At 45.6% G+C, this 23564-nt stretch overlaps 1 protein-coding gene across 1 annotated transcript in view; it reads right to left on the reverse strand.

Annotated features, from left to right (window-relative positions):
* Nucleotides 1–13639, reverse strand: part of HTR4 (5-hydroxytryptamine (serotonin) receptor 4, G protein-coupled) — a gene marked incomplete at its 5' end in the record, with an annotated part of 15663 nt that extends 2024 nt beyond the window's left edge. Inside the window, 3 exons of the mRNA XM_010144509.1 lie at nucleotides 523–676; nucleotides 12367–12567; nucleotides 13514–13639. Of these exons, the coding sequence (XP_010142811.1) occupies nucleotides 523–676; nucleotides 12367–12567; nucleotides 13514–13639 (481 nt within the window). The remainder of the gene's footprint in view (nucleotides 1–522; nucleotides 677–12366; nucleotides 12568–13513) is intronic.
* Between the last annotated feature and the right edge of the window lie 9925 nt (nucleotides 13640–23564).

Consider the following 23564-nt stretch of genomic DNA (forward strand, 5'->3'; position numbering starts at 1 on the left):
GCTGAATGACTTGCACAAAGGAACTTCACCTTCTCCACCCGCTTCAAGGCTCACACCAAGACGGGGGATATGGACAGGACTGTCCCAAAGCACCATCCCTTCTGGGGAAGCCTGGGTTTCCTGGCTCTCCAAACATTGCTAGCACAGGCTGAATCAGCCATGGCCCGCACTTCCCTAAAGCTGCAGAGGCCGAGGGGAACCAAAGACTCCTGAGGTGCCTGTCAGGAACCATCTGGGCCTTGGTGTGTTTTCAAAGAAATATTCCCTGAACTGATGAGCCGACACGGGTAGAATCCTATCCCAGAGCCACCACTGTCTTTGTGTCAGTCCTTCCAGCACAGAGACGTTTCGAACCCCATTAAAGACATTCTCCAGAAATTCAGCAGCCCCTCTGCGCTGAAAACAAGAAGTTTCTCCTTCAGGCTCTCTTAGCACCTTGTCTCTGATTATTGCTTTTCAAAGAAGAATATACGGCACTGAGTATATCTGACAGCAGGCTAGTGTACCTTCTTAGCTACTCACCAGATCGATGATGCCAATGCTGTTCCAGCCTTGCATGATAGGGAGGAAAGAAATAAATGTCGGGATTACCCAGCACCCTCCAAGCATCACAGCAATGCGCAGTGGAGTCATCTTGTTCCTGTAAACCAGAGGCTGGCAGCAGATAGCATAGTACCTGCACAGAGAAAAGCGAGAGAACAACTGTCATCGAAGGAGACTTCTACGTCTTCTAAGAATAGAACTGTAAAGAATTTTCTCCAGCTTTTTTCTCCTGCTTTTCAAAATAGAGAAAAAAAAATTAGTCTATAGCCTATTTCCACTGACTGCCTCTCACATGAGGAGCTCAGGATATTTTCGCAGCATGAGCAAGTAACGTTTCGTAGTGCCTTGCAGGGGAAAGCTGGTATTTTCCGTTTTCCAGTGAGGGAAAACGAGACCCAGGTTAATGCTGTGGTTTGTCTGAGGTCGCAGAGCAAGGGAGTGACTTCATATTCCGCCCTCCTCTCCCTCTGCACAGTCACAGAGCCGCCTGCACGCTCCCCATCGTGGCGAATGAGTACACCGTCCTTCCATTCAGCCACAACTGAGTAAATGCTGGGGTGTTCCTGACTGGACATTTATTTTGACAGGACTGCAAAAGCTGTTATTGCAAATTAACAGGGTGTTATAAAGCTGTGAAAATGTCAGTAAAAAGAAGTGTGTGTTTCCGTAACCAAGCTCCCTTTCTGCCTCCCGGGAATCAGCCTCTTGGCTGGCTGGGCTTTAACCTTCTGCCACAAGAACACAGCGAATGTCTGTGCAGGGATTCTAGTCTCTTCACCTTCAAGGGGACATGCCCTGCACTCTCCTCTCTCCTCCTGATCCAGCCAACATATTCAGAGCACAACAGGTCCCTGCTCTTAAAATAACAACTAGCCATGAACTAAAAAAGTCTTCTCAAAGAGTTAAGAAACAGACTTTTCTGTCTGTCCCTGTGCTACCCACCTGTGAGCGGGTTTCTACATCAGGAAGGGTATCAAACCTAACAATGTAAATCTCGTTGCTCTGAAATTAATATTTGCCCATAAGCAGAGCAGATCAACAACCATATCATCTTACTGCAGATTTCTGCTGGTCCTGACCTGACAGTCTGTCTCAGGTTCCCAATGACATAGTTTTGATCTTTAGATTTTTTGATTTCAGCACACTTTGTAGAAACAGGCCACTCCTAATGTCCCCATAGCTGTGACAGGGAACTGGTGTCCAGAGACCCAAGAAGTGCCCGTGAATTCTGAGGTATTCTAAACACATCGCACAGCGATGTGCCTGATGAATACACTTTCTTACTGAATGAACAATGATCACCCGGCAGATGCAGCTTCCAGAGCTGGTAAGCGCAGAAATGATGCAATATCCCACAGGACACGAGCACTGCCTCGAAGAAGTGGCCACAGGTGGAGTAACTATTTATAAAGGGAATGAATGATGTCTGTCACAGATTTTTTTGAGCCAGCATCAATAATGCGTGTATAGAGAGAGGCTCACTGCTGAATGCCTACAAAAGTCGATTTTATGAGGTCAGCAGAATCATGTATTAGAGGCAATAAATTAGCAAACACACACTAATGCTGGACCACTAACCTGAGGAGATGGCTGTGAGAATTTCTGAGTGCAAGCAGCACATTAAAATAAGACACAGGTGAATGCACACATACACAGTTTATGTGTATGTATTAGAGAGATGTCCTTGAGGTGCACAACTTATTTCATCAAGATTTGAGTGGGAACCAAAATTTTTGTGCTAAACAGGCACAAAAATCTACAGGTTTCTGAATTTTTTTAAGAATTCTTTTATAAAAGTCATGTGGAGTGAACTCAATTGCTTTATTTTGATAAAATCAGGTTATATATTCCACACAAAGGGTTGAAATAATATCAAAGTGTCAAAAGAAAACATTTTTTTAAAGTCTCTTTGAATCAAGACTTAATATGTCACAGGGGGAAAATGTTGAATCAAGCATTCAACTATTTCAATTTGATCATTTCCACAAACTCTTCTGGTTTCATGTGTGATGAAAATCAGCCTGTTCCTCTGAAAAGTTCACTTTCAAAGGAACGGTATATTTGACAGTAGCTGTTCTTTCAGAGCCCTGGGTGGACGTTCCTCTCATGGAACTCATGCTGACAGCCACTGCAGCTAGTGGGTCTGATTCCTGTCCCCATTAACACGGCCCCCACGTCCCTCCCATGAGGGTGAAGGAGAAGCTGAATCCTTCACAGGAACAGGGTGTACTTAGAAGGAGCTTGCCTTCACTGGATCACGAGCTGAACAATCAAGGGTACCCAGGCTCGAAGACAGGCAAATCTCACCTGGGTAAGGTCTTGAGTGACCTAATCCAAGGAAGATAGATCTGGGTTTGGCCCTGTTTTGAGAGGAAGGCTGGATCGGAGACCTCCGGAAGTCCTTTCCAACCTACATTTTTCTGAGTCTATCAGACAATGAGCATCATCATGGACAGATTTCAATATCTGAATTATTTCAGAGGACAGAATAAATGTTTTCTTTGTTCCTAGGATACCTACCCTCCTCATGACAACCACACTGTCGTTGTGTAACCTCGTCCGGCGTTGCTAGAGCTTACTGCATTTGGATTTCCCCCTGCTCTCCAGATTTCCCTTCCCCAGAAAATAAACTGACCTTTGAATTCAAACAGGTATTTTCAGTAATGTTTTTGACTGCTTATTAGGACAGATGGTGCCTCTCTTGGCATTACGGGAAACTGTTCTCCTGACTCTGAACACAATGGAGGTATATCTGGCATAATTAATTGTTTACTATCCAAGAAACACCGCTGAAAAGTGCTACCCAGTGCTGGACATCAAACGATTCCTGTCACATGTCTGATGGCAAGTTACAAGAGACTACATTTTTCGGCAGAAAGGGCAAAAGAAGAAATTCAATAAATAAATGATAAAGAACAGTCAAGACACCAGCTACCATTTCGCAAGTTGAATAAGCAAACAGAAAAGGAAAACCACGACACATTGTTAATTAACTGCAGCAGGAAAACAACTCTTCCAAGCAGCCTGAGTTACTACATTTCTCTACCCCTCTCTCTGCTGCAGCTGACAGCATCTCACTAGTAATAGTTTGCTATTAAAGGCCATTAGACTAAAAGTTATGCCTGTAAAAATGACATTTTATGTTCTCATATTTCTGCTCTCTCAGTGATTCAGCAGCAATTTTCCTCCACTTACGTGTCAAAAGATTATGTGTGTATATATATATGTGTGTGTTGCTAACTGCTGCTACCATGACTTCCCTTGTGTTTAGGAAGTCGAGCTGGATCCCTCCTGCCCTGCACCGGTAACAAGGTTCTGCCGTCACAGTGCGGGTGACTGATCTGCCGATGGCGAGCGAGGCAGAGAAGCACGCTGTCCCCTCTTCCACAGCTCAGCAGGATTTCCATTCAACGGCCCCGAGAGTCAGGTAATAGAAACCTGTGTGTGGATTTGATGCAGGTGATGGTTTGGGCATTTAAGCAGCTATTTATTCACTGAGGGAAAGGTAATTATATCTCAAAGATTTAGTCAAAGGCTGAAATAAAGACATTTTCTTATTCTACATTTCTGCTTCCTTTCAAGCTGAAGTTGGTTTCCTGTGCTCATAAAGGATATCTATTATGTGCTGGTGCGGCAGTGTGATGGATGAATACCAAATGTAATACGTACACATGATTAATACAATGTCCGTGTTTAATTAAATATTAATTCTTACTATTATCAGTCAAGACCTATGTTTCCACAGCTCCTTGAAAACACTAACCTCCCTGTTACCTACAGCAGAGAGATGATGCAAAACACATCCCTCCTCCGCCTCTGTTATGACATCCTTTGCTGAAAGGGAAATACAAGAGTCCCTTCCCGGAGCTGTAGATCTTTCAAGCAGCTCCATAAAGCAAAGGTTATTATAATACTTTTCCCGTATCAGACATTTGCCATATGAATGAATCAAGTGCTAACGTTTTACAGATGGCTCAGAGGAAGAAATCTATAGCTCCTATGGCCTTACTTATGGTTCTTACGGCCACTGCAGATATCCCGGTTACCAAGGATTTGTGACCTGCCCAGCGTCGCTTGGTGGCTCTGTGAAACAGTGCAGCAGCCAGACTCTGCCCCATGGAACATGAATGTGCTGTTCTTCGGTCTTCCAACGGATGTTCCAGTGATACAGATATCAGGGTGGAGCTGAATAGTGCCTAGTGGATCAATTCCCAAAAGTGGACCTCACGGGTTACGAACGCTCTCCCAGCATCTCCAAGGGGATGCAGGTGCACCTCTATTATGTTCACAAAAGCCATAAATAAATGCTTAGGACTCAGTGACTCAGTGCCCCACAGCATCTGTGGGGCAATTTCCTTCATGCATCACCAGCAGGAGCTGCCACCGTCACTCACATGCCCAGTGTCCATGAGCCCTAAGAGTAAAATGTTCCATCCTTTCCAGGACTGCCGGCGAGCTCCTCTACACAAAAAACCAGACAGCTGACATCAATGCCTCACGAACTGTGCACCAGCGACACATTTGTACCTAACAGCCTGCAGCGCTTTGGGTAGAGAAGACGTACCACCACACGCCTCAGCAGCAGGACCAGGACAGCTTGCCTAATGTAAAACTTGTGTATGCGGGAAGACAGGAGACGGCAGATAGGAGGGAAGCTGTGAAGCCAAAGAGAAAACAGACAGAAACCAAACTGCAGTTATGTTTGTGCCTTGTATAAATGAATGTTGAATCTGCTGCCTTGGCCCAAGGCCTTTGTGGAAATGCCAGTGCTGTAGATCACGGGTTTGTTGCTGCCGTTTTGCCTGTATGAAAAACGCTACACATATACACACACACACGTACACACACTACTTGTATCTTACCCTGCCTTTCCTCCAGGAAAAAAAAAAAGAAGATGCTTGAAAAGCACATCAACTTCTAAGTGATGACAGCGGTAGTTATTACAAGTTTATAGCTTCTAGGTTCTTGTAGACAAGAGAGGAAAGACCGAGACTGAGTAACAGCATCGCATTCCAGCACACTGGTGACTCAGGTGTGACAGCAGCCTGATTTAGCTGTGACCCATGGCAAGGACGGCTATTTGCGGTAGTGACTGCACTCTCATCAAGCACCAACACAACGAGACTCCGTGCAGACTGAAATCAAAGGTCCAAGAATCTAGATAATTGGTTGAGCCAGTACCATCAACGCACACCAGTTTCTGCGGTTAAAGAGACGCAAGCAGTGGCACAGCAGCCAGCACATCTGGCCACCCATCGGCCTGGGCACTCAGGCACCTCCTCAAGGCCAAGGCAGTGGGAAAGCTGCTCTGCGCACATCTCCAGAGAGAAGTCCTGGAGTCCTGAGCTCCTGCCTCAGGACCACCGATGTTCTAACCACACTGCTGCTCCTTCCTTGCCTTCTGGAAATTACAGAAATACACTTAATTAATTCTTTGCCATGTGAGAAAAATAAAAGTATCTCCCTGGTTTGCAGTCCAATTTTGTTTGAGCTACGGGTACGTAGACGCTACCCTGCAGGCTCCTTAGTTATCACAGACAGACAAATACACACCCACCTTACTAAACAGACTGTTTCCGTGGGTGGCCCACATTTAAAACCATTTGGTGTCATGTGCATATATAAAATTGCATACATACCATATGTTTTATCATCACTGGGGCCAAAATGAGCCAAGGAAAATCCACTAAATACTCGTACTGAACAATTTTTTCCACCAGCACTCCCCCTAAATAATCTAGAAGACAAGAGGCTGGGGAAACTGCAGGTGCTGTTAGCTCGCTCCCAAAGTTAGGATGCAACAACCATGCCCACACAGGCTCTGTGCCTGTGTACGTCTGCTGAATCATGCCTCAAAGACCAAAGTGGGAATGATTTGTTTGTGAATTCCTAAGGAAAGAGAGGTCCAAGAAGTGCGGCAGGAGACAGCCAGACTCCACCAGCTGCCACCACCGGGGACTCTGCTCTCAGCCTGCAGCCAGGAGGAGGCTGAGCCTGGCCACGGGGCTCCCAGGGGCTGCCCCCCCCTCAGAGGCTGAGGACACTGAAATGCACTGATGGAAAATTCTTGCAGGCAACAGGGACGCTTATTTCAGAAGAGAGGCGCTGCTTCTCCTCACAGGACACAAGCTTTATATATATGTATATACATTTGGAAAATCCCTTTCTTTGTCATTCTGGAGCTCTACTCTGGTGTGCTCTGCAAAACCCAAATCTGAGCATAGTTTTGCACACTCCTCCTCTCCCTCTGTGATCCAGACTGGGCCAGAGTGTTCAGCTGAACCCTGGCCAACTGATGAAGTCTACGGAGCTGGAATCTCAACTTATTGGTGCCTATGCAAAACTGAAACTGCGCTACTGGCTTTGCTGATATTTCCGTGAAACCAGATTCTGGTCTCTGCATAACCAGATTTTTACTCTTTTTGAGAGAACAGCTCCTTCTCTTTCTCTTTTTCCCACTGAGCAAATAAGCTATAGTCTCTGACTGTGCCAAATAAAACAAAGTTATGCATCACTGGTCCAGAAAAAAAGATGTCCTAAAACGATTATATCTAACAAAATTGAATTCTTATTAGAAAAACAACAGCCTGCTGGTTTGAGATAGTGACACCGAGAAAAACGTTAAAGAGACGAGTTCATTGGAACTGGATAAATTTAGCTAGTAACACAAACAAACGCGTGTTGCCAAACGGAGATGGAGGACTCCTTCACGGTCCCCGCGCGGGTCAGTGTGTGTGGAGGGTTACTGGCAGCAACAGTGGCTAAACAAATTACCATAGTTCTAGAGGATTGCCATGGCCGTCCCCTCCATTGTTTTTCTTAATCCCCTCGGACCTGAACTCTGCAAATCCCTTGTTAATTTTCTTGCCGAGGTGTGTGCCGACAGGGATAACTCTGCAGTTATGTGTCGTGTCTCACAGCCCTCGGGGACGGTCTCCATTTGCCCTTGCTCAGCCCCTTCCTGCGCTGCCTCTCCGGTCCTCCACCTGGGAGCTGTGTGAGATCAGATGCTTTTCCAGTTGAAAAGGGCACGGGGGATTTATGGCCTGGTTCAAAACTGTAGCTGGAATTTGTGTCATATAATCAGATTGCCCACTGCCTAATCATTACTTACTGGTAGGTATTTAAAACCTAGTAAGTCTCCCCAGTACTAATCTCCCCACGCCACTGGCCGGCTGGCAGATGTTTTGCAGGGCACCACTGGGCACAGCTTTCTCCCCGTCCTTGAGAAAGACATCACACTGCCGCCCTCTAGCCCCACCGTGGCCCAGGCATCCTTTGGTGAGCCAGCCAATCCCCCTGTGCCTCGGCCACATCTGCTGTAACATCACGCAAAAGAGACGAGGATGGAGAGTTACGTGATGCAGCACTGGGAAATGGAGACTGCAGAGCCAGCACCACCCAAACCTCGCCACTCCCGTGTCCCTGCCACATGCCCTCCCACCCCGTGCAGGGAGAGGGATTCTCCTCCAGCTGGACTGCCGCTGAGCACCAGTCTCAGGAGCCTCTAAACCATCATCTCTCTCAAGAGATTCTGCTAATTTGATGTCTGAACAGTACATTAACATTAATTAGTATTTGTAAATGGTGCAACGAGCATCTGTCACTCTGGTGCTCCAACACCCTTTGGATATATCTGCTTTGCTTTAGCCTTTATTTAGCAGTGATTATGTGGTATGTTTGAATTCCAGTAAGACTAGTGTTGACTACACAAACACATAGTGAGGTCTGTTTTGTCGCGTGTTACACAGCAGATCTGAAAATGTTTCAACACGCCGGGCAAGCGGTGTACCTAGTGCTCAGCACAGACACCAACTTGGGGGAAAGCTTCACGGGCTGATGATGATGAAGGCCAGGAGCACTGGAGGAAGCAGAGAGAGGGTGCAGGATGCTTTGGTTGTATGAAGAGCAGAGGTGCCCTGTAATACAAACATTTAGGACCTGTTTGTTGGTCTGTTGGGTTTTTTTTTCCACAAGACTTTGAGAAGTAATTGTATTACAAACCGCACTACAAATACTGGAGAAGGAAATTGCCCTTCCTGACTGTTTAACTGTATTTGAAGACTCTATCACAGCTTCTTGGTCTATTTATACACAGCACAATTATTTTTATTGCACAGGCACAAAAAATGGATATGTATGCAGAAAACATGCAATAGATTAATGTTTCAAGGCTCAAGCTTCCTTTTACAGAATACCAAAGAGAGGATGAAAAAGCATAACCCAGCGACAGCAAAATTTGGGTTCAGCCAGCCCTGAGATAGCTCTGACACCTTGGAAAAACACTTTCTCATTGAGACTGAGGGTGTCTCTAAGTCCCTGCAGTACTTTGCTCCCTCTGCCTGACCGGTAAGATCAGTTTATCCTGTGGTGATTTCTCCTGATTTTCTCAAATGCCTTTGAGAATTAAAGCCTTTTTGTTTTTTCTCTTTCAGAGGCAGTAATGGAAATAGATACAAGATATTATCAGACAAAGTCTTTTCAAGCAACACTTTCTGAAAACGTTTTGAGAATGACTGTCCAAACTGAGTCCTGAGGATTAGATTAACCACCCAGTTTTCTTAAAAAACCCTACAGTTGTACGACGTGAAATAGAAGAGAAGGCAGGACATATATGAATCACAGAAAAACCACCAGCTAGAAGCATACTCCTGTAAAGTCTGAACTAGCACAAGGGCAACAGCTAGCAAATACTAAATAAAACCCTGGGAAGGAAGCAGTGCTGTCAGTGCTCCTCCGAGCCAGCTGCCAGGATGGGTGAAGCTGTAGTGATGGAGAACTGGTCAATGATGAGCTGAATCATCCTTCCCTGCCCAGAAATGCAGGCTGGTCTTGGGGTCATCCACCACTGTCTCCTCATCTACTCTGTCCTCTTAACACCGTTTGGGAGTCAGCTCTCACTGTGGAAGAAAACCACCCCAAAACAACCAAAACAGTCACAGAAATGCAAGTTTCTGCCAGCAACCTTTAAAGCCTGGGTCAGCTTTGCAGACAAAAGGGGAAAAGACAGACATGCTGCTCTTACTCCTTCCAGCGAGTACTGCGAGCTGACCTGAAAGCTGCCCGGAGATGACTGCAGAATACCGCAAAAAATAAGTCTTCTCAAATCTTGGCTGATGTTTGTACAGGACAAGGGAGAGATACGCTTTGACAGCCTGCAGAACAAGTTCCAGAAGGAAAATCTGGCGTAGAGTTGGAAAGCAGGAGAGCTTGGTAGCCTGGTAAATCTCAGCTGTGAACAGCACGCGTTGGTACTCTGCTCGCCTGGGTTAGAGGATGGTTACTCTGTCAAGTCACCTATTAGTATGAGACTGCACTGTCAAGCACTCACCTTTTAGCTAATATGCAGCAGGAACAGCACAACTTCTTCGGTTCAGTCTGCTAAAGAATGAGGATTTTTTTAAAAATGTATTTTTTTAATTTAAATTGAAAGTGGTCAAGAAATAGGTAGAATTCTGAAAATTTTTCTACTCGTATCTATTCAAAAGTGACTGAAGCGTGGATATTTTCACTTTTCATCTCTAGCACTGACATGAAGGGAGGTTAAAATTTTCTCCTCAGGATGATCACAGACCAAAACATACCTGGAAGTGATGCTCCCAGGACAGTCATAGCAAGGGCTGGCACATCAGGAAAGAGAAAAATGCAGATTTAAAAGGTGGGATTTAGCCTTCTTTTGGTATGGAAAATGGATCTACTGTTCTGTATCCACCACTCCACCCAAGCTGTGTTGAAAATCCCTGTTATTCTGCTTGCCAAAGAGGTTTGGAACAGCTGCCAAATTCACGGCAGCAAAAGTGAATTAATCTCTGCGAAAAAGACACAAGAGTGAAGAGGAACTGCAGCTGGCTCCAGGTGACCCACAGCAAGACATGGCACAAGTGTAATACCCCCCTCAGTGCAGCAATGAAGAGACCATGGCACGAACTTAAGGACGTGGTGAGGCCAAAATCAAAATGTCTGTGTTCTCCCTGTATGCTTCCACCTAAATGTCTCCTCTGAGAGATGGAGGGAAAGACCTCATGTTTCATTTTGATCAGAAAATTATTTGTCAAACAGGATGATATCCAGGTGGATGATAAACAGCTTCAGGGATGGCTACAGTACCCTACTGATGTCCTAAGCTGTATTTTGAAACTCACGTTAATCAGTCAGTCAATCAAAAAGAGGATGAAATACAGCTTTAAGAGAGGAAGATGACCAGGGACTGACCTATCTCGCTAATGTTTTCATTTACAGCAGTTCAGGAGAGCTAGCCCAGTGAAACAGGGGGCATCTTGGTCTGTCTTGAGCGCCACAGTGGGTAGACTGAGCTTGACATCTGGTCCTGGGAGAACTCAGAAGCCCAAAGTCTTGGGACTCAATCAGATTCATACTGAGGCGTCTGATCAAAGAAAAAGTGACAAAAGCCTCGCAGCTGACTTGGGATTTTCCTCTTCACATGAGACAGAGGGATCCTGGGCTTTGTCTTTCAGCTGGCACTCACTGTCAGCAAACACAGCCATAATTGTGCCTTTTTGTACTGGGAGAAGAAATACACCTTTTGAAACTTCTGAGGTGAAATCCTGGCTTTTTTCATGTCAAGTGAAAATGATTACCCATGGAGTCAAAACAGCACCCAAGATGAACTTCTACAGCAAGGCTGAACAGCGAGGAGAGCTGTATATGCTCTGCAGAGATCAGACAGTAGAGGAAAGGTTCTATGGCAAACTCCAGAGCCTTTGGAGAGAAGCAGCCTGTCTCGGGGGCGTTGCTGTTAGTGCTCTGCTAATAGTGTTGTGTGTGGCGGCCGCTGCTTTAACAAGCACTCAATAAAAACAGCAGAACTCAAATGACAGCTCTAAATATTGCTTATTAGACTAGCTGGTCAAAATCTTTTCTAAGTATTTATGCTGTGAAAAAACTCTTGCTATTCTGCATGGAAATTTCTGCCATTTACCCCAAAAATGTAAACAGACAACAGGAAAACAGAATTGTTCGCCATAAATTAATTAGGATTTTAGCTTCATTTTAATTTTGCAAGAAAAGTTTGAAAGAAGAGGAAGTTTTTAGGACTGCCCCCAGAGCCTATGGACCCTTTTCACCAGCTTTATTTACCTCCTTGTTAGCAGTCACTAGTGGAGATGGAAAAACAGCCTATAAAAAGGGGGGTGTTGCTCTTTTTGCTCTTTCTCCATATAATCTACTAATAAATGCCAAAATGTATCATTTAATAATACCAGTTTTCAGCTGCCTGTATGGCTGCTAGCAGCAGAAAGAGCAGCTCTGATAGCTCTTGAAAAATATGTCAAATACTTCTTTGCAAGAAGGAGAAAGGCAGATAATTTAGTATTTCAGTCCCTGGAAAGACGGGCTCAGCACAGCACATCAAGCCACCCACCAGCCGAGCCTCCCCTGCAGCCCTGGCAGTGAGCAACACCTCACTGAAATGAGAGCAACATCCCTGCTCACACAACACCCCGCTAACACAACATCCCAGACACGATGCACCTCTGTCTGCAACAGCTGCAGCTCTTCCCTGTTGTTAAGTCTTTAAGGTGTCTTGTCTTTAAAGAAACTCTGCCGTGTCTGACCAGTAATGCAACAGCACTGTGCTACAGAGCAGCTGAGAACCTGGCTTCTCTATCAATATAAACCTCATTCCTTCCAAAGGTTTCCTGTGCTGACGAGGATTCGGATAGCTCTCTCCAAAATCAGCTAGTGAGAGAGATTTATTGCTCTACAGTTCCCAGCAGGTTCATATTTGCCCTTTGGCTACTGCTGCTGAGCAACAACACTCAACTCAAAGCTCCTCTAGTTATCTCTACGCTCTTCTGCTCCTACCTGTCCAGCGAGATACAGCACAGGTGCAGGATGGATGCTGTGGTGAGCAGGACATCGAGGGACGTTCGGACCAGGCAGAACATCTCCCCATAGATCCAGTTGTCCTGGACCAACTCAATGGCTCCAAACGGCATGACCAGCACAGACACCAGCAGGTCCGCAAAGGCAAGGGAAACAATGAAATAATTGGTCTTGATTTTCCTGCAAGACAGATCACAAAATTAGGGTGGAATAATTTCAGTGCTGCATGCTTTAACGTGGACAGAGATTTCGGCTTGGGTTTGGGTCTAATTTGCTCCATCACACTAAAAGGTTCTCTCTGTTGTATTCCTCACTTTATATGGTCACCCTTACCTTGTTCCTGGTTTTTACAGCTAAATATCCACCGTGTTCTCTGCACAAACACATCTTTCTGCTCACACAGAAGATGCTCACAGGCCTCTGCATGTGGCTCAGCCTCACAGCTTGCATTGGAGAGTCTAGGGTGGTGGAGGGGGATTTTATTTTAACTTGTAAGCTGAGAAAATCCTTCCAGAAAGCACTGAGAAGAATCTAGACTGGAGCTGTAATTTTAGCATGAAGAGTACTTTTAAAATCATAACAATAAAACAGAATTAAATCCATTAAAAATCCCACGCAGAATATGAACAGAGGCTGTTGAACACCTCACTCTGCTCCTGCTGGTCTGACAACTCCTGGGGGCAGCAGCCAGCCTTGAGAACACCCGAATCTCTGTCTGCGACCCCCCAAACCACGGGCAGTATTTGCCAGACTGTTTGCAGTGCAGCACAACTGCAACAGGACCTTCACCTGTGTGGGTTTTTCGATGGGCTCATTAGGAAATTTGAGGCCAACGTGCTCCTCCAAGGAATTGCTGCTTAGCTCCGATCTTCACCGATTTATCTGGGGTTTTTACCTGGAGAGTGCTAAAAGCGTAGAGGCTGGATTCTAAACTCATCCCACTGCCAGAGTGTCAATCCGAGTGGGGATGCACTGAGGCCAGCACGAAAGCCTGACAATGCACGGCCAGAGACGCCCTTCATGGTGGCGGTTTATGCCCTCGGCTGAGGGCACGGGGCTTTCTCGGCAGGGATGTTCCCTGTGCCTCCCCGAGAAGGGCAGGCAGTGCCCGGCTGGGTGGGCTCACCTGAGCTGCCTGTCCCGGCACACAGCTACCATCACCAGCAGGTTCCCCAGGATGGCCATCAGTATAACGGCGGAGATGAAGGTGAGCAGCACGATCTTCTCCGCTACACCGAAGCCCTCACTCGAACTGGGGAGCACACAGGAAAAAAAAAAAAAGAGAAAAGAAGCTGCAGCGTCACTGGGAGGGGATGGCCCGGGCAGCACCGAGGTGCCAGGGGTGAACGCTCATTTTGGCGAGTGTGAGAGCAGCTTCCCCCCGCCTGTCGCAGCAAGGCACGTCCCACCACTAACACAGAGCATTTCCTATTCATGGGGAAAACTGCGAGGCTAGTGTTCACCCGCAGAAAGGCTACAGGTGGAGGACACCCGCAACACCCGTGGCTGCCCAGCTCTCCCAGCGTGGGTAAACCAGCACGTGCGGTGGAGGAGCCCACTCCCAAGAGCTGGAGTGCACTGTGCCTGATTTCTGAAAGTCCCTTCCGATGCAGAGCTGCTGGGTGGAAACATTTGCATCACGCTATGTTTCATCATGTTGTTTTCTATGCAGAAGTATTTCGGTTTTCTTTCCTTTTGTTTTTCTGTTTTCTCCCCAAGGTCTTCCTCAAGATGAACATTTTACATCTTGAATTTTTAAATCTTCTACATAATTTTTTCCCTTGCTCTCTCCTCCCTTCACTCTGTGCACAGACAAGACACAATCTGGATTTTTCTTTTTTCATTTGGTAACTTTTCCAGAATTATGGAAAAGAAAATAATTCTTTTTTAAACAGAAGTGCCCAATTTCCTCCCAATGTGGACATCAGCAATTTCTTTCAGTTAATGAAGAAAAAGAAAAAGGAAAGATACCATGAAAACACAATGTTGTTTTTCTATAAATATCTTGTTAAATGTTTCAAAAAATTTTGTTTTTTTTTTTTTTTTTTTAGAGCCTGCAAAGCAGGAAGGTAATACACAGCATGCACTGAATAGTGTTTGGTTCCTCATAAAATTGGTTTTATTGCAAAATTTTGAGCCACTTCTCCTTTAAAGCTATTTCTAATTATGTATCCAGGACAAAATCCATCCTAAACCTTCGCCTGCTTGTGTAACTTTCCCTGTTACATTACAGGGGTGGGAACGGGTGATTGTTCACGTTATCAAGCGTGGCTAGAAATAAACCGGCATTAAGAGCGGCACTTGACACTAATTCAGGAGGGAAATTTCTTCAGAGTATACAGAGCTGGTGTTTGGCACCCAGGATTAATGTTGTGAGATTGTTCAGGTAATTGAAAAATTGAACTGTTATTCTGTTTGACTTCCTCTGGGGTCACCTTTTATTTACTAAATACATTCCAGGCTTTTACACTTTATCTCACTGAATTCTCCTGATTTTGGTAAAGCTAAAAAATATTAGAAACTGCTGCTTCCACTACCTGTGCCACATAAATAAGCTTCTAGTAACCGACTTCACCCTGAGCCTGCATTGTGGAACATCCCCTTAATCACAATCTCCACTTTTATCCCTAAAAGTGACGTCACTTCGAGTATGAGGGTTTTGCCCACTGCCAGGTGCATCTGGTGGGTCAGATCGCAGCCTGCTGAAGTTGGACACTCCATGCGAACAACATCTTGGGAATTCCTTGATTTTCAATGTTTTCCATGGAAATACATCCCTAGGTAGAGGCTAATCCAGATGGGTGAGGATGTTCATGAGCAAATAAAGAAGAGGAAAGGGTTTGCTCGTTTCACAGAAAAACACAGCGCTAGGCAGATATATGCAGGCTCAAAACCAGGTGCAATAACGTGGCTGTAATAAGAAAGAGGTCCAAGGCAACTGCATACCCTAGCCTCACAAATGTGTGTCCAGACGCCAAGTAGTGCTTCTCACCTGTGAGAGCGGAGGTAGCTTTTAACTCCACATAATCTCCTGTGTTAAAACTAAGAGATTAATCGATGTCATGTGGAGTGGACAGTTGGGGGTATCCCACCTCTCTACAAGGTTTTCAGGCAAAAACCCCCTTACCCTTCAAGCAAAATGTCTCTGAGCACTGCCAGGCACGTGTCCTTCTGGAGGCGAGTTGTTGGGGTACCAGTGTACCAGGAGAGGGGGTACAGGTGGCTCAGGGTGAGGGTGCCTGGTAAGGAAGGGGGTTTTGTCCTGGGTTGGAATGAATGCTCCCTGCCCAGAGGCAAAGGCACGACTGCTGCTTTCACTCTGCTGGTTTCCAGTGCTAATATCAGTAAATCCTCTCCTGCCTAATGTAGGAATGGGATTATGTTGAAAGGGTCAGACATTGCCATTGGCTTGCATCCAGCAGGAGACTTATTTTTGTGCAAGCCAATTATAGATGCTAAGATAGGAGAAATGCAAAGTCAAGAAGTGTTTAAATATAAAGCATCTAAAAGAGTTTGCACTTAATTAGGAAGAGTTGTCTACTGAACTTAGCACAACTCCAATGAGGGCAGTTAAGGCTCCGAGAAGCTGGTAGCTCTGGACAAACCCTTCGGTGCATTCAGAAATGTTGACAAGGCTTGGTCTGAACTAAGTATGGCTTTCCTCATTTTTACAGCAGAGCATTGCTTCCTGACTCCTTGGGTCACCAGTTCAACGACTCTTGCAACTGGGTGGATTTTGTGGCTGCAGTTCTTGCAGTTACGCTGCAATTGCTGCCTGCAACTTTCCGACACCGATCCAGCCATATTTCCTCCCATCCAACAGAAGAAAATCCCCATCGATCAAAAGGATCTGCCTCATCCATCATCCTGTCTGACAAGACAGAAAAAGCCCACATGCATACAGCAGTGCCCCCCCTGCACACTCTCTCACACCGCAAAGGTACGTGTGACATTGGGCTTGTGTTTAACAACTCTTCTGGTGGATTCTTTTGCCTTCCTCTCTCTGGTCTGTCTTTCGACCTCTCAGTACGTGGTGAACACTACCTCTGGGCAGTTTTCCTCCTTAGTCTCGTAGTAACATGCTAAATGCAAAATCAAGCAAATTGCATCAGTTTTTGTGCTTCTCAATCACCAGTGACTGCCCCAAACTGCATACAGAGATTCTTTCCTTACAACTAAAGGTAACAGGGATCTAATTCCTTATCCTAACACCAAAATCCCAAGCCACCCTACAGAATCTGTCACTGGCCACTCAGTTTCTCCTGGAAGAGGATGTCACTCCTTCCTCCTGCCAGAAATCATTCTCTCTCACACATCCCCAACTCCACACACATCCAATCTGAAGGAGCTCATTTTCCCCAGAAGCAGAGTTCTGCACTGGAGATTTTGGGAGGCAGGAAGCTGGCAGCTGCTGACACACGAACCTGCACCGCAGCAAAGTTCTTTGGAAAAGATGAGCAGCCAGGAGTGGGTTGTTCCCCACGGGTACCATGCACAGCAGGATGCACAAGGCTCTGCAGGAGCCGCACAGACCACCCTGGGCCCACTGCTTGCCCTCCTATAGACAGCTGCTGCACAGCTGGGGAAGGTCAGACACCTGCTAAGCATCAGTACTTTGAGCATAACCAAATGCCAAAGCCTTCATTAATAATGTTTGTCAGCAGAAGGTGACACCGTGAAAATGAAAGGGAAATAAAAAAGAAACAACTTCCAAGGCAGGTCTCAGCCACAGGCCTCCCAGCTGGGTATCAGGTGGGATGAAAAGCCTCAGGAACAATGGGGATGCCGGGATCAAAGGCACCTTCACTGCTGAGCTGTAATTGTACCTGTCTAAATAAGCCTTCACAAAAGGCTAAACGTTGCTCCGTGGCTGCATCTGTGAAACAGAATGTCAAACCACACTGAATAGCACCAAACAAAGGATGTTCCCTTTCCTCCCAAGTGAGCACAGCAGCAGAGACACGTTGGCACAGCGGTAAAGAGGATGATGATGGTTTAGTTTATACAGAGCCAGGCTGAGTTAGATTTACATTTTGCCTTATCTAGCTTTGCCCGTCCTTCTGCTGTTCCTAAACAATCCTCATCACTGCGTTATTTGAGCACCTTGCATCTGCCCTCTGCAGCGTGTACAGAGACGGAGAGACACCTCCCTCATCCCAGAGCCCTGCCGGGGGGTGAGCTGGCCATCAGTCACGGACAGGGCTTCACACTCCACCATGCTGCCTTGGGAGAGGGGTGGCTGTTTTTTAGGGGAAGCCCCGGGGTTTTGAGGCTGCCTGCTGAGGGAGCCCTGTCCCCTCCCCACCCCTGGCTCTCAGGCTGGTGGCTGTGCTGCCCAGGGAATGACACTTGGTGTCAGGATGCCCTGGGGCCTCAGCCCAGCTTTTTGATTTGACCTGTTCCTTGAATGAGCTGCTCTGATCCTAAAGCAATGGGTTTGCACTCAGACATAAATCTTTCACAATAATCAATCCACCACGCGGTAAATGCAGGGGTGAACTGAACTGCCCACTCGTCTCCTGCTGGAAAGCAGCTGTGCCGCTACAGGAAACCTCTCATTTGGGCTCATGAAGAAGGACACAGACCGTAACAGCAGGTTAGAGAAGACTCAGATCTGCTCTGTGCTCCCAGACATCTTCCTCACTGAAAAGTACTCAGTACAGTGCCCCGTACTGAGACCTCCAACCCTTCCAGCCTCATCAGCTGCAAAGAAACAGACCCTGAAGAGAATTACCCACCTCAGGTCTTCTTTGGTACACAGCCAGTTTGAGTTTTACTCACCAAAAGGATCTTTGGAAATGCCAAAACCGGCCAGCACCGAGCCACATTTCACCAGATGTTGCCCTCCTTGAAGACTGAGGGGTGCTTCAGCTTCAGCCAGGAAGCAGGGCAATGTTCTCAGTCCACGCTTCCCCTCTGGTGTATTGAGCGTATCACTGAAAGTGGCGGCGCCCACTGAGCCACATTTCACCAGATGTTGCCCTCCTTGAAGACTGAGGGGTGCTTCAGCTTCAGCCAGGAAGCAGGGCAATGTTTTCAGCCCACGCTTCCCCTCTGGTGTATTGAGCGTATCACTGAAAGGGGCGGCACCCTGTTCTGCACCATTCAACTCCGCTGGCCACAGCCCAGGGCCCTGAGCAGAGACCAGCAGGTCAGAAACACGCACTGGCACGCTGTCTGTGGAGCATTTGCTGTGATAACAGTTTTGGAAACATCTGGAAGATCTCTCCAAAGAGTATTTCTCTCTAACCACGTTGCATCGCTCCCCTGGGGAATGTTAAACAGGCATGTGCCTCCCTGGGGCTGCAGGAAGGAGGTTCATCTGGGCTCTGTTTCTGTACATCTGCCTTTTGAACAATCTATCATCAAGTAGGAATATTTGTTAATTATTCAGTCTCAGTAATTCGAAGCTGTTAATAATGGAAGAAGTGGATATTGCTGTAAATTAAAATCAATGGTTTGCGTAACATCTTTGATCAAATCTGAGTGCTCTGGCTTCCAAGCATGCTTCCCTGTTTAATAAAGCAGAGATTGATGGGTTTGCTATTATGAGGAAATGAGATTCAGACAAAATGATTGCTGGTTAGTAAGTTTTCACTTAAGGAGAAAGGCGAAATACTGATGTGAAATGAATGCTTAAAACCCATATATGGACACATTTAAAAGGCTCTTCTGTATAGTCATTAATGTGAAGAAAAAAAGTGTAATTATATTTTCAAGCTCAATTTCTACTTTCCTGTAAACACCTCAACTTTTCTAAATGACCTCAAGTGCTTTTACATATTTTATGCAGCAATTAAACTGCATAGATCAGTCACAGTAGTGAGACCATGCACGCTACTCCTCCGGTTTTCGTTACACATGTCACACCCTGACCTCCCTGCCACTGCAGGGGGAAAGAACTGCTAACAAAGAGCTCAGTGCTGAGCGCACCTTGGGCACTGCGCAGACAGCCCTGCAGCAGTGAGAGAGACGGAGAAGAGAGGAAGGATTGAATAAATAAGGCTTTGCTTTTGGGGGCAGGGGAGCACAGCTGACAAAAAAAAAAAAAAAGGAGGCTGAATGGCCCATTTCCAAACTGGAGACGAATACCTCTGCCTGCAGAGGTAACCTGGAGCATCTCCCAGAGGTAGCCAGGGACCACAGCGAGCCCCTTATAAACGAGGGATGTGCGTGATTCTTACTGAAGAAGATTAAAGGCTCGGAGCAGTGGTAGCCTAGAAAAGAGCTTTCTTCTTGATTTAACAGTGGCCTCAGAGTATGGGGAATACATGGAAGAGTTGGTCTGCTTTGTTTTCAATCAAGCTACGGCTTTTCCCTCTATAACTCCAGCTGACATGATATTCCATGTAGGTCTTTAACAACAAATAAGCCGTCATTTCCCTCTCTGCCTTTCTACTCCCCTGATTATTCCTAGGCATAAAAGTCAGAGGCTGAGTGTTAAACACTGAAAAATCAAGATATATTATTTTATGAGTAAACCTAAAAACGTGTGTCTCAGTATAGAAGCATGACAATAGGGAAGTTACCTTATTCTTTTCTACTGCCATCTAAAATTGTTAATCAGAAGTCAGCGTTAATCCAGAAGCATATCATTTCCTTTAATGCCTTGAGATGCTACACTTGCCTGTGCCGCTTTGCTTCTGACTGTGCAGATGGCAAGACAACTTCTAACAGATTCACATCATTTATGTACTTCACTTCTGTTTTACAAACAGATTGAAATTAATTGAAGTATTGACAAGCCAGAAATAAACAGCATGCCAGGTATCAAAATAACTCAGTCTTGTGATTAGATTTTGAGTTACTTTTTTTTTTTTAACCAAATGAATTGTGGCTGCAGGGCAGGTGGGAAGGGATAAAGTTTTCTCCTTTCATGCTAATTTGAACCTCAGAAATGTTCTGCAAACTAACTTCCTCCCACTGATGGTGTGGGGCTGAAACCACGCTATGCTACTGCAAACAGCAGCAACCCAAGTAGGACCGTGAATGATAAAATGAGGACTTCAAGCCACCTCCTCCAGGACAAAACTACTGAGAACACCACTGATCCTGTGCCTCCGCTCCACCCATCTCCTGGAGGCTGAACGCTATAATGCTTCAGAGAACCGAGTGTTTTAAGCAGCTGATAATACTGATTAAAATCAATTGTCAGGATGAAGGAAAGAAGACAGGCTATTTAAACGTTTTAAAAATTGCCGTCTGTGGGCTGCGCAGTCAATCAGTGATAGCAGCGCTCTCCCATTTGGGAGCAGGTGCATCCTGGAGCTGCCAGATGCTGCGGGACCTCAGGAGACATCGGGGCAGAGGAGTGGCTCCAGCTCTGCACACACCTTAGGCTTTGAGACTGCCTAGTTTCAGGCTGCCAGGCAAGGCAGGAGGGGCTCCAGGTAACAAAGAAAGAAAGAAAAATCCCCAAGCTTTCTGCTGGTCTATGCAGTTTCCTTAGCTTATACCAGCAGAAGTTCTTGACTTTTCTAGATGGAAATTTGATCTAGGGCTGAAAACTGATCCTGAGCAACGTACTGCTTTATCATGAGCTTCAGACGAATGGAGGTCTGAGACCACAAGATCTAATGATCTCCACATGCTGCCTAAGCCTTAGGGTCTCTCCCCTTGCAGGACATTAGGCAGAAGCCCCACAGCCACTCCAGTCTCTCCTTTTCATACAATGAAGGATGAAACCCTGGCTCTGCTCTTTCCCAGAGCATTACTATTATGTAATTTACACCCACCTACGAACGGATATTGCTGCGAGGCTGATGCGTGTAAGTATAATACTTAAAAACCATTAGACTGTCACCTAAAATATTAGCTAAAATTAACTTACAAAATTAGCACTAGATTAAGATCATGGTATTTACAGGGAGGATGGGGACCTGCTGCAATGACTTTGCTTGGGATATACTAACAACTATTGCAGGGAAGGTCTTGTGGAAAGCCCTGTGCAATCACAAATCACAATCACAGAAGATCTCAAGTTGGAAGGGATCCATAAGGGTCCAACTGCTTGGCAGTATGTTTTGTTCCTTACAATGTTCTTTCAAGCCTTTACATTCTACTCCCAATGTCCCTTTCACATGCTGAGTATTCCCCTTTTATTATCACATAAACATAACAATACTTTTTGGATATACAGGGTCCACTTACTTTAATGAGGTTACCAAATACTCTACAACTACGAAAAAATAAAATCTCTGCCTTAGGCATAGGTAGGAGTTTAGGCACACTCCAAAGCACAGCAGAAATGGTGTTACAATCATTTGTTCCTCATAAATGCTGAATAACACCAAAGATCAAATCTTGAGCAGTTCCTAATCCAGCTCCTCAGAAGTAATCCCACTGTATCTACCCATCTATGTATCAGTTTAACGAAGAACAGAAGATGATGAAAGAAGCATAAAAGATTTCTGGTGTATATTCCACATTAATGATGTGATTATCCTCCAATTTCCAGATAAGTGGCTCCTGCCTATCTCATGTCATTCGAAGTCTTAAACAGAGCAGCTGCATGTTCATATGATAAATACAACATGGCTGGGCTCAGGAGATCAGGGTTAATGAAGCACCTCATTTCCCAGCAGCATTCCTATTTATTGTCATTTCACTTCCTTATTCTAAAAATGTTGAAGACAGAGTCTAGGACGTAGGATTTTACTTTAAAGAGACATAAGCAACATCATCATTACACATACACATAAAGCTTTATCTCAGTAATTTATAACCAGGGAGTAACTTGATGCAGGTCCATGACATAACCTCCTCTGGCACATGAGGGAACTGGAAAAAATCGAGGTTTAGCTCATGCTATGCAAACTGAGTGCCCAGATTTCTCGTAGAAATCTATGTGACGCCTCCTGCAATAACCGGGTGCAAATCTGGGGCGCACCAAGACTGATGAAGCAGAGCCCTCTATTCTTAAAGGGTGAGCTGCTGCTCCTGGGCTAAGAGCAGTTGGTTCCCTGCCTTATTATAACTTTTCCCATAAAAAACACGAAGTCAGTCCTGCCCTATGCCCACACATTTGTTTCCACAAATAGAACTCTATCAAAACACTATCCTGGCGGTTCTTAGTCTTTATTGGCATTCTTGTACTGAGTTCTCATTTTCAAACCAGGGAAGAACCCTTGCTACCTTCTTTGCCAAAAGCCTGGAATTTGCAAGACTTTCAAGTCAAAAAGCATGAAGGTTCTGCTGTGCTTTTATTACAAGCAATATTTGCAGTCAAGACCAGTTGAAGAGGCCTGGCATCAGGCTGCACGTTAAAATGTCCAGAGTTCATACCTTTCCCACTGCTTGTTTACACCTTAGACAATAAAAGACAAATGCAGCTATTGGCTTTCTAACTTCTAATATTTCCTGGAGAGTTTCCCAGTTTCAAGAATCTAGAGGAATTAAGAGCTTCTTGTTACCCCTGCTAATGGAAGTCTTGGCACAGACAGGATAATACATTGATTTCTGGAGTGCATTTTATTTGAGACACCCCCCCAGGCACCCCATGTGGCTCTGAGCTACACAAATCCAGTTCCCAGCTCATTCATTCCCAGACAATAGCAGGAGGTACTTTCACCGCTTTTTTGAAGACAACATCGGACCGTACACCCCAGTGAGATTTTTAAGGTACAGCGTGGTGGAGTCGACCTGTCGACTCCCAAGCTGTGTGCCCCTTGAAGTATTTAACTGAGTGACCGCCTTGTGTCCCCAGGGAATGGTGTGTCTCCTTAGGACCTTCTCCCATGCCACCATTTCTGAGCTGTCAAATCAGTTCACTGCCCCCTTACATAAAACACAACAGTCAAGCAGAATTAAAAGTCATCTTTGAAATGTCACACATTTCCAACTATGCTGCCTCAATTTGAGCTTTACCATAAAGACCAGAGTTTGGTCAAGCTAATTCCAGAGGTGGCAGCCAGAAACCTTCCACCCCAAGTATATGTTCATCGGCTCATCTTGTGTGAGCCTCGCTCTTGTATTTAGGCTCCAGATAGGTGTCCTTTCTAAGCAAGGACATGGAAAGTCCTTGATTCAAGAACAGAGCACTTAAATTTCTTGTTTGATTTAAACCTTCTATGTCCCCAGCTAAGTGCACATTCTTAATACTCTCCACAAAAGCGTCATCACATTTCTCACTTTAAATAAACAAGAAAGGATGTCAACCTGGGCAGGCAGCAGGAGAG

This window comes from Buceros rhinoceros, unplaced genomic scaffold (assembly GCF_000710305.1).
Source record: "Buceros rhinoceros silvestris isolate BGI_N320 unplaced genomic scaffold, ASM71030v1 scaffold9771, whole genome shotgun sequence".
In the NCBI taxonomy this organism is placed as follows: Eukaryota; Metazoa; Chordata; class Aves; order Bucerotiformes; family Bucerotidae; genus Buceros; species Buceros rhinoceros.